Below are 12,140 nucleotides of genomic sequence, written 5' to 3'. Positions count from 1 at the left end.
AGATCATGGATGCTTAGGACTGTTATAAAGCAGAGTACTATAAAGTGATTAGACAGTAGCCAACTACACATCAACCATTACTTTCAACCTTCCACAATCACCTCATGATTAAATTTGCTGGCCAGTCTCCGAATCTCCAGAGATGTTTTATTACAGGATGATAAGGCTGGGAGACTCTCCCCTGCTTGAACAAAGGGGATGTCTGACTGCAGGCCTCTCAGTGGGGTGAGCAACGAGGAAATAAATCAGCCACCCCGGCTGTGTGTGTAATATGCCGAGCGAGGTGATCTTTTCAACGCAACACACACTGTCTCCTGAAGGGGCCAACAGACAGTGACACCATTTGCAGTGTGAAATAAAATGAATAACCTTTGGGACTAACCTGGTCGGTAGTGAGCGGTGTGTAAGGCATAAATGACGACTTTGACAAGCCTCTTTTTCATGCAAAGCAAATAATTGTTTTTGCCCTTATTGACATTCACTTTTTTAAAGTGTGTGAGTGTGTGTGTGTGTGTGTGTGTGGGGGGGGGGGGTCTACTAAGCTAACATATGGAATTGTTTTAAGATGGTCATACCATGGATCATTTAGCATTTATTTTAGTTTTGGACACATATTTAACCCCTTATTTTTGTTGGCACAAAACTACCTCTATTCATTTGTATGTGTTTACCTTCAGAAATGTTCCACGATAGAACCAAACCGCTTCGTGAGAAGACCGATTTTTGGGATGCCTCATGGTCTGACAAACAACGCTATAGTTCGGCCACCTTCTACCGCAGATGCGAGAGACCGACATAGGCGAATGCAGATCTCTCCAGCTTAAAGTGACAGATTTTTTGTATTTTGTTACTTATATTGACGCACGGGTGCATCAATAGACTCTTAAGGATAAATGAAATTGTCCGTTATACATATTCTATAATCCTAATCAGACCATTATAACAATGGAAGAACATTCATTGGAATGTGTTATAAAATCCATATTATTTCAGTTGTTATTGAGGCCGGGACAATACCAGTATCGTGGCAAGGAAACAAAACACAAATTGGATTTAACTTCTTTAGGATAATAACCCTTGATGTTGGAAACAAACATTACGTTGTCATCCAGTCACATTTATTTATTTTCAAGCTATAGCACACACTGTTTTACATAGAGCTGATTTTTTTTTTTTAGAAAGGACCAAAGAGTCTGGTCTGCTTCGTGTTTTCATTTTTGTGTACAGAAAAAATTTTGCGATACTGGTATCGTCCCAGCCCTAGTTGTTATGGGATTAGCATGAATATGCAGCCTGGGAATACACAGAGAGGATTATCTTTAAAATACCTAATTGTTTTCCAGGCAACTAGTTATTTTTATGGCTGCGTATATTTCTGTTAGTGATTATTTTACTTAAAAATGATGCTGCCTTTAATCCCCCTGCCTGTGTAGCCTCAAGCGAAATTATTTCCAACGCGACAACCTCATTTTTCAGAGTCCATTGAAACAGAGTATTTGAAGTCCTTGAGTAAAGAGCCAATACTCAATATCTAATTTACCCTTCAGTAACTACATTTTGAACTAGAATGAAAAGGTTACACACACATATATATATATATATCCTTCCAGCAAGGGTGTTACATGAACCTCAGTTAAAGTGATGAGTTCCTGCACAGCACTACACACAGAGCTGGATGAGTCACTCGGGGCCTTTTCTCTGTTGTTTTAACAGGTGCATATAAAATTAACACAACCAATCTAAAATGGCCAAAAAGCAACAGCATCTGCTATTGCACTCCATCTCCTGCAGATAAATGCCTAAACTTGCCTTGTGCCTGGCCTCCATTTTCTCTGGTAATTTGCCTTTGAATGCTGAGACTGAGGTAATTACTGTGCTGTTATAAACAGGGGGATAATCAATGACAACGTCACTTTGTGTTCTTTAAGTTAATAAGGCCTCTGCACAACGTCCCCCTGGGATGCCTTTTGTCATTCAGCGGCTGATGCACATTTGGTCGGTCTACCACTCGCTAGCTGAACACCATATCTCTTCTTCAAAGGACAGGCAGCAGAACACAATAACCATTGTCTGTCTATGGAAAATCCCCAGCAGAACCACATGAGAATCGAAACTTATTTTTTTAAATCACACGTTCTCTTTTCCCTTTTTAGATGGTCTTTCAACTGAAATTCTAGGATCTAAAATGGTACGTTTCCTTTACGGTTAGATAAGTAGGCCTACATCTTGTGTTAGGTAGAAGAACAAACTACAGAAATGTTGTGAAACGTGCTGGCGTTATAACTCTTACGCACATGATAAACGTCTTTATCATAACAAGGATATATATATATAGATTTTTATTTCACCTTTATTTAACCAGGAAGGCAAATTTAAGAACAAGTTCTCAATTACAACTGCGACCTGGCCAAGATAAAGCAAAGCAGTGCGACACAAACAGAGTTACACATGGGATAAACAAAACGTACAGTCAATAACACAATAGAAAAATCTATATACAGTGTGTGCAAATGTAGTAAGATTAGGGAGGTAAGGCAATAAATACCACTGTAATACCTGACTGCCTATGTAAAACCAGAAAGACTGAAGTCCAACCTTCATTCTTAGAACCAAGAATCCCGAACAGAAATACAGTATATCCTGAAATTCCAAACCCATAACATGAGCAAGGTGAATAAACAAATGCTGGTAGAGAGCAATCTTTCCTTACCTGCAGTTTGGAGGTGGGTCGAGTGTAATTTCTGCAAGTTCTTTCTGAATCCTGAAAAACAATGATACTCTCTTTTAATCTTTGTGGCAATGAATATCTCTAATCACATAACTGAAAAAGCTCCCAGGATGCATTTGACCCCAGTGTCAAATTGCAGATCCTGAAAGGTTCAAACCTGAAATGATTTTTCAGAGTGTGTGTTTTATTACAATAGAACTGCACAAATGTCAACATCTTTCAATAACTCTTTCAAATTCACCCACGCAGGAGTCACCTGCGAGGGAAGGGTTAATAACATCATATAAACATCTTTGTATAAAAAGGATGACAAATCACAATGACATGCAATGATTAAACGCGCAACAGTGCAATGTATCTTGTGACATAACAGTCATAATGTTATGTCACAACCATCTGTGTTGAACCAGGCATGGGGAAAACAGCATGGAAACACATTGTACCATCACTGACTGCACCCCTTTAATCAACAGAGAGCTGTGGTGTCCAATTTTGCGGTCGTAATACTAAAACCCTGGGTTTGAGCACAGTGGACTGTCTTATAAGTGCACTACACATCAGGAAGATGTTCCAAATATCAGAGGGTAGTTATAAAAAGCACTGTAGCCTCAGCCAATCCCTGGCTCAGCTGGTTGCATAATTCTATCATCACCCCGCATCAATCTGTGTTTCCACTGGCAAGGCTAGGTGGGCGACAGTGGGAATGCTGTTCGTGACAACACTAACCACACAGATGTGATATGAATGAAAGTATGGTCATCATCATTAGGGCTCAGGCCACCGGACCTAACTAACGAAAGCTCTATGAAAATGCTATAACCAAGGATAACCAGGCCGGGTCCAGAGTGTTTCCTGGTCAGCTCTGGTCAGCTCCAGGAAAGACTTGGGAAGCATAGTCATCATAGTAATCTGCCTGTCAGATGAATGACGGGCATTACAGTGTCATGATGGGATAGATCAAGGTCACCTTTCATTACATATCTTGTATGGATTACATCTAATGGATATATTAATAGCATGAGTGTGACTAAAATAATGATGTCCATAGGACCGGTTAGTGTTATATACATTAAGTGTACAAAACATTAGGAACACTAGCTCTGTCCATGACATAGACTGAACAGGTAAATCCAGGTGAAAGCCATGATCCCTTATTGATGTCACTTGTTAAATCCACTTCAATCGGTGTAGATGAAGGGGAGGAGACCAGTTAAAAAAGGATTTTTAAGCCTTGAGACATGGACTGTGTACGTGTGCCATTCAGACGGTGAATGTGCAATACAAATTATTTGAAGTGCCTTCAAAGGGGTATGGTAGTAGGTGCCAGGCACACCGGTTCGAGTGTATCAAGAACTGCAACATTGCTGGGTTTTTCACACTCAACAGTTTCCCAGGTGTATCAAGAACGGTCCACCACCCAAAGGACATGCAGCCAACCTGACAACTGTGGGAAGCACTGGCGTCAACATGGGCCAGCATCCCTGTAGAATGCTTTCGACACCTTGTACAGTCAATGCCCTTCTGAATTGCGGCTGTTCTGGGGGTGCAACTCAATATTAGGAAGGTGTTCCTAATGTTTTGTACACTCAGTGCAACTCACCACCCTGAGGATAGGAAGGTGCTCAAACCTGCCCCACTTAAATACCACTAAACTGAGACAGATTCAAGGTTTACCTCTTGGCACTGGTTGAGAGTTTGGCAGCCGTTTTACTGGAGATCTTGGTCTCCTTCTTTTTGGGCTGTGCTTGTTCCCGCTCCTGTTCTGGGGGTACTGATGATTCTCTTTGTTCGATATCCGAGCTCCCCCCACTGGTGCTGGGGCTGTCGTCCGGTCTCTGCACCTCACTGGACATCCTGGCCCTGGGAAACAGACACCAAGCAGCACAGCTTTATCTTTCATTATGTTTTCTATACAAAATAAATGAGTGGTGTACAGTGCCTTGCGAAAGTATTCGCCCCCCTTGAACTTTGCGACCTTTTGCCACATTTCAGGCTTCAAACATAAAGATATAAAACTGTATTTTTTTGTGAAGAATCAACAACAAGTGGGACACAATCATGAAGTGGAACGACATTTATTGGATATTTCAAACTTTTTTAACAAATCAAAAACTGAAAAATTGGGCGTGCAAAATTATTCAGCCCCTTTACTTTCAGTGCAGCAAACTCTCTCCAGAAGTTCAGTAAGGATCTCTGAATGATCCAATGTTGACCTAAATGACTAATGATGATAAATACAATCCACCTGTGTGTAATCAAGTGTCCGTATAAATGCACCTGCACTGTGATAGTCTCAGAGGTCCGTTAAAAGCGCAGAGAGCATCATGAAGAACAAGGAACACACCAGGCAGGTCCGAGATACTGTTGTGAAGAAGTTTAAAGCCGGATTTGGATACAAAACGATTTCCCAAGCTTTAAACATCCCAAGGAGCACTGTGCAAGCGATAATATTGAAATGGAAGGAGTATCAGACCACTGCAAATCTATCAAGACCTGGCCGTCCCTCTAAACTTTCAGCTCATACAAGGAGAAGACTGATCAGAGATGCAGCCAAGAGGCCCATGATCACTCTGGATGAACTGCAGAGATCTACAGCTGAGGTGGGAGACTCTGTCCATAGGACAACAATCAGTCGTATATTGCACAAATCTGGCCTTTATGGAAGAGTGGCAAGAAGAAAGCCATTTCTTAAAGATATCCATAAAAAGTGTAATTTAAAGTTTGCCACAAGCCACCTGGGAGACACACCAAACATGTGGAAGAAGGTGCTCTGGTCAGATGAAACCAAAATTGAACTTTTTGGCAACAATGCAAAACGTTATATTTGGCGTAAAAGCAACACAGCTCATCACCCTGAACACACCATCCCCACTGTCAAACATGGTGGTGGCAGCATCATGGTTTGGGCCTGCTTTTCTTCAGCAGGGACAGGGAAGATGGTTAAAATTGATGGGAAGATGGATGGAGCCAAATACAGGACCATTCTGGAAGAAAACCTGATGGAGTCTGCAAAAGACCTGAGACTGGGACGGAGATTTGTCTTCCAACAAGACAATGATCCAAAACATATAGCAAAATCTACAATGGAATGGTTCAAAAATAAACATATCCAGGTGTTAGAATGGCCAAGTCAAAGTCCAGACCTGAATCCAATCGAGAATCTGTGGAAAGAACTGAAAACTGCTGTTCACAAATGCTCTCCGTCCAACCTCACTGAGCTCTTGCTGTTTTGCTAGGAGGAATGGGAAAAAATTTCAGTCTCTCGATGTGCAAAACTGATAGAGACATACCCCAAGCGACTTACAGCTGTAATCGCAGCAAAAGGTGGCGCTACAAAGTATTAACTTAAGGGGGCTGAATAATTTTGCACGCCCAATTTTTCAGTTTTTGATTTGTTAAAAAAGTTTGAAATATCCAATAAATGTCGTTCCACTTCATGATTGTGTCCCACTTGTTGTTGATTCTTCACAAAAAAATACAGTTTTATATCTTTATGTTTGAAGCCTGAAATGTGGCAAAAGGTCGCAAATTTCAAGGGGGCCGAATACTTTCGCAAGGCACTGTAATGGTATGTTAGCCTTCCCAGGCCTTTAAAAAAAATTACTTTGTGTGGACTGCCGGGGTTCCAAAGTTGCACATTCTATAATTTTACTTGTCATTGTGCTGTTTGGCAGGTTAAGATTAAGATGCCATTACCTGCCATTCTGCCCTTGAGCAAGGCACTTTGGTCAATTGACTGTATTGGTCAATTGCACACAAGGTACAACTGAAATTTGACTTCCGCTTTTAACCCAACACCTCCGATAGACACAAATACAGTTTTTGGGGGGAGAGGTGCGTGGGGCTGCCACACTAGGCGCCCGGGGAGCTGTTGTTGTGGGGGGTTAAGTACCTACCTCAAGGGCACAACAGCAGGCAATGGCATCTAGGATTTTATACCAGCAACACTCCGGTTGCCAGCTCACTTCCCGCTGGGCCCCAGACACAAACTGGAAACCCTCGTGTTGCTGGCTCGTCTCTCTAACCACACAACAACGGCTACCTGCCTCCATTGCATGGTTGAGTAGAACACAATACTTGATTGTCCTAGCAGGAGGAAATTATTTTCACAACAGGGTAATTATGTAATTATGTTTCACTTTGCTGGTTTATGTGTTGAAGGCAAGGTGGTGAAGCTATTTTGTGTGTTGTAAAATAAAAGGTTGCGAGTGGTTCAACAGTATTATGACAAACTACTAAGATCTCAAACTCATTCAAGAAGATTCAACATTACGTGTTAACAAACCACCTACACATTTTTTGGAATGCATTAGAAATATGCCCGGTGAGATGAAATGGAATATAGCCTAGTATGAAAGAACAATGCTGTCAAGATGTCTTGACTAGCCTGGACTTGAAGAGTCAACTTGTCACAGGCCTACTGACAATAGTCTTATCTTAAACAATGAATTCAATATCACCACTCACGAACCTTTTAAATAGTTAACCACATCGATTGATGGAATATAGATCGAAAGAGACACTAGCCGATTAAACTCAACTAATCAGGGAGTTGAGTTCAGTAGGCTAAAGAGACCCTAGAACAGTAGGCACGTGCCTCTACAAAGGGCATCAGATGACTGAGATATCGCCTTAGGCTTTGATCATAATAATGAGGTGAGGTCATTTTTCATCTATCACGGTCAGTGATATCCGTTTATATTGTTTCGAATAAAAGCCTGGGGAATAGGACTAACGTCACGGTGAAAGATACAAACCGTCAGTAGTGCTTAACCACTCTCTTTCCCGGGGGTGTTATGATAAGGACATCAACGCTACTTGTGTATCCACTCGCCAGACATGTATCAACTTGCGAAACAGGTGAGTGACGGCAACGTTGGGGAAATTATATTAATTCTGAAAATTGTTAGTTACATTTCTCAAAGACGACGCGCATGTTGACTATAGGGGCCTCAATAAATAGGACACAACAATGTATCACTTTCTTCTGTCGTTGTTTCGGACCCAGCTGAGCAATAGGTCAACACAATTTCAAAGCCTCCCCCTTTTGACTGATTTTTTTTTTTTTTTAAATAACATGTGCCCGCGACACAAATAGAGCTGTCAAAAAAAACAATGCATAACAAACATCAATAACACTGCAGGGAAAAAGTTGCACCCGCTGCGCTATGTCCTGCTATGGGGAATTTAAAATGAAGAGGCCTGAGCGTTTAAAACTCGGGAAAATATGCAGAGAACCTCACGTTTTAGAGATTCTTCGACAAGGCATCAAGGGCTCGTCAAGGCCAGTCGACGCGAGGGCCAAATGAACGGCTTGAAAATGTGTGAATCCCACGTTTCTCAAGTGTCCACAAAAAGCGTTGAGCTGCTCAGGCACAAAGGGAGGCACGTCCCACACCCCCTCATCGGAAAATGCCACTTTCACGGGACATTTACTTACTTTCTCTACACATACCAAGGACAGTAACATGCGTGCATAAATATTACCTGGCAGCTGACTGTCGATGCTGTACTTAGTATTACAATCCCAGGTGAAAAGTATATCCACACACACGGCCGTCTGCTCGCACTCGTGTCCTTGCTATTTAACCGAAGGTAGCAACCGAAAAGCGATTACAGAAAACTGAAGAAGCCGGACCGCCTCCACGCGCGCTCTCATATTGCGCGCGCAGCTCGTGCACGTGTGATGGTCCCAGTGGCCGGAGCTTTATCACAAAACAGTTGTAATATTCAAAACAGCAAAGATAGAATTTAACTAGTCAAACTACTCAATGTTGGATGTCGGCTATCTGAAAATGATGGACACTGTAGGTCAAATGAGCAAGGTAGGATATGACAACGTGCTTGTACATTAAGACACTCAACAAAGCATGGCATAACACCCTGGGTTGGGTTTCCCAAAAGCATCTTAGCACTAAGATCATCTTAATTCTATTGAAACTAAATGGACGAAAGATGATCTTAGTGCTATAATGCTTTTGGGAAACCCAGACTTTGTCCACACATAGTTATCCATGGGCAACATAACTTAAGTGTAATTGGGATGAATAGTGTATGTGCATATCTGTGGAGGCTACTCAGGGGAGGAAGGGCAGGACCATCCTCCTCATTGAATTTCAAAATAAATAAATAGTAGAACTATACTATATATATTCACATCACCAAATCATTTATTAAAACACTGTTTTGCAATGGTCTACAGTGGCTTCAGCAGCACTCTGTAGGGTAGCACCATTGTGTAACCGGAGGACAGCTAGTTTCTGTCCTCCTCTGGGTGCATTGACTACAATACAAAACCTAGGAGGCTCATGGTTCTCACCCCCTTCTATAGATTTACATAGTAATTATGACAACTTCCGGAGAATGTCCTCAAACCTATCAGAGCTTCTGTAGCATGAACTGACATGTTCTCCACTTAATCAAAGGATCAGAGAATGAATCTAGTGCTGAAAGCATAAGCTACAGCTAGCTAGCACTGCAGTGCAAACAATGTGCTGAGTAGTTGACTCAAAGAGAGAAATTACAATAGTTTAACCCTTTTGAACAAATACATTTCTTCCAAAAGCAAGAGAGAGAGTGAGCTAACTATATTTTGTGGTATATCACTTTCACTAGTTTAGCCTACTCAAACACCCGACTCCAACAGAAAGGGATCCTATGTTAGCTATGGCTATCCAACATCGGAACTCTTCCAAGTCAAGGTAAGCTCTTGGTTTTATAAATGTATTGCCACCAGGGCCCGCCGGGGAACTGCTAAACTGCTTGCTGCTGACTGTACACTGTACTGCATGATCGTAGCTGGTTTACTAACGCAATTTCAATTCAACGTGGTTAGTGCAGGCCTGAATCACTTCATTGAATATATCTATTGTTCCCTGGACAGCAGATAGATAGCAGTATAGCGCAGCTGATGAACAGAAAATCCGAAATAGAACATTTGCCAAAATAGAACGCAACTGCTTAGCTACAGCGACCGACACATATCAGTTTGCTACTAGCTAAATTTGCAGTCTGGTCGACATGGATTGATTTATTGTAAAAAATAAACGTAAATCTATCAACAATTAAAATGAAGGGGAAGAGCTGGAGAACAACGTGACAATTATGAACGAACAACCACCAGAGAACCAGAAAAATCAGGAAGATGGCGACAGAGAAATGCAGCTAGCTAACATAGCTAACGTGGCTCCGGTGGCTAAGAGAAGGATACGGTTGATTCAAGAAGAACCCAGAAAGTTCCAAGAGATGGACAGACAAGTATTTTTTGTACTGCATGATGGGACTAGGCCACTTCGTCTTATTTGCCAGGAGGCAATCAATTGTTTTAAACAAGCAAATTTAGAGCAACATTTCCAGTCACACCTTGCCCACATTGACAAAACATATCCGACACAAAGCAACCTCAGAAACAACAAAATAGTGCAACTCAAAGAACAGCTCAAAGGACAACAACAAATGATGGACAGATCTAGCACTGTTGCAGAGAAAACAATGATTGCTTGGATACTCGCAAGAAACAAGAAGGCCTTCACAGATGCGGAGATTGTGAAATAATGTTTTTTGGCCGAAATATTGTATGCTGATATCACGAACAAGGAAACTATTTTAAAGTAAATGAAAGCATAGAAGACATTGGCGAGGACATCGGTAAGCAATTGATTACTGACATATTCGTGGCGCCGTGTTTTAGTATTGCGCTTGACGAAGGCACTGATTTAAGTGACAATACCCAATTATGTGTTTGGGTCCGCTTCCCTCAAAACGAGTTGTTCAGAGAGGAACTTTTATGTTTTACTGCCCCTTCAGGGACAAACACGAGGAGAGGATATTCTGAAAGCCCTTGTTCCATTTTTTTGCTGATAATTATATTGACTGGTCAAATCTGGCATCTGTGTGCACTGACTGTGCCCCAAACATGCGAGGGAAGGTGAAGGGACTCATAGGCCTGATAAGAAAGAAAGATGATTCATAGGCTTGATGAGAAAGAGAGAAGATATTCCAAAATTTGTTACGTTTTATTGTATCATTCATCAGGAAGCACTTGTGACTAAACTCAAAGACTGTGACTTACAGCAAGTCGTGCGCGTGGTGAACATTATTATTACGAGGACACTGTCAATTCTGTCAGTCAATTCTGCGAGTTGCTGGAGGAATACCAGACAGAATACAGCAACTTGATATTTCACAATGAGGTGAGATGGCTGTCTCGTGGCAGAGTTTTGGAAAGATTTCTCTCTCTCCTCCCTCAAATCCATGAATTTGTTGCAAGCAAGGGGAGAGAGAAGCCAGAGCTGGGTGATCCACAGTGGATATTAAAGCTGGCTTTTGTAACCGACATCACCTGTCACCTGAACATGGGGAACCTCCAGTTCCAAGGGAAAACTAAAACTCCGGGCAAAATGCTGCGTGTGGTCACAGAATTTCAAATTAAAATCACCACATGTTCATACCTGATAGAAAGTTTGTTAATTTACCAAAACTCAGAGCTGTCATAACATCCTACCCAAACATACTGCAACATGTTTAGCTATGATGCATTTGTGTGTGTGTTGGAAGAGTTGAAGTTGGAGTTTGAGTCTAGATTCAAGCGTCATTTGAGTGTGTTGAGTCACTGACGTGATCTTCCTGTCTGGGTTGACGCTCCCCTTGGGTTGTGCCGTGGCGGAGATCTTTGTGGGCTATACTCGGCCTTGTCTCAGGATGGTAAGTTGGTGGTTGACGATATCCTTCTAGTGGTGTGTGGCCTGTGCTTTGGCAAATTGGGTGGGGTTATATCCTGCCTGTTTGACCCTGTCCAGGGGTATCATCGGATTGGGCCACAGTGTCTCCTGACCCATCCTGTCTCAGCCTCCAGTATTTATGCTGCAGTAGTTTATGTGTCGGGGGGCTAGGGTCAGTCTGTTATATCTGGAGTACTTCTCCTGTCTTATCCGGTGTTGTGTCTTTGGCTATGCCGGATTAAGTGACATGAAATGCTATTCTATAAAATAATTTCTCCGTAATTAATATTACCTGATTATATATTTATAGAGCTGTTATCTTCCGAATAAACTCTTAAAGACCTAGTAATATTTTACATCAATAGCAGTCAATATTAATCATCATCTTAATTCAGTCTCATCTGAAAGTTGTAAATTCTTAGTTATCTGCACGAACCCTGGCTAACAAGTTGAATCAGCAATGCAAAATTGGGTTTAATTATTTATTTACGAAATACCTAACTAATCACACAGAATTATACATACACATATTTATATCAGCGGGCATATGACAGCTGGTTACACAAAAGAAAAGGGCTGGGTTTGAGTGAAAGAGCAGGAAGACTGAGGAACAAAGGGCGAAGCTGTGCTATCATAAATACAGTATCTTATGCATTCTAAATTACCGCCCATTTGGAAAAGGAAAATGCAAT

The 12,140-nt window shown here is 41.6% G+C and overlaps 1 protein-coding gene across 2 annotated transcripts in view; it reads right to left on the bottom strand.

The window, feature by feature from the left end:
- The window catches only part of ube2e2 (ubiquitin-conjugating enzyme E2E 2), a 31,986-nt gene extending 23,613 nt beyond the window's left edge, over positions 1-8,373 (bottom strand). Inside the window, exons 1-3 of one of the 2 annotated variants that reach the window (XM_024396029.2) lie at positions 8,216-8,373; positions 4,403-4,588; positions 2,711-2,761 (exon numbers count right to left, since the gene is read on the bottom strand). In XM_024396029.2, the coding sequence (XP_024251797.1) occupies positions 2,711-2,761; positions 4,403-4,581 (230 nt within the window). In that variant the 5' untranslated portion in view covers positions 4,582-4,588; positions 8,216-8,373. Of the gene's footprint in view, positions 1-2,710; positions 2,762-4,402; positions 4,589-6,624; positions 6,767-8,215 lie in introns of those variants that run through there. The other variant, XM_042311852.1, reaches the window with a different exon arrangement.
- Positions 8,374-12,140: the final 3,767 nt, after the last annotated feature.

This window comes from Oncorhynchus tshawytscha, linkage group LG03 (assembly GCF_018296145.1).
Source record: "Oncorhynchus tshawytscha isolate Ot180627B linkage group LG03, Otsh_v2.0, whole genome shotgun sequence".
NCBI classification, from domain to species: domain Eukaryota; kingdom Metazoa; phylum Chordata; class Actinopteri; order Salmoniformes; family Salmonidae; genus Oncorhynchus; species Oncorhynchus tshawytscha.
The sequence above is the reverse complement of the archived record's forward strand: the minus strand, read 5'-3'. Positions and strand labels throughout refer to the sequence as shown.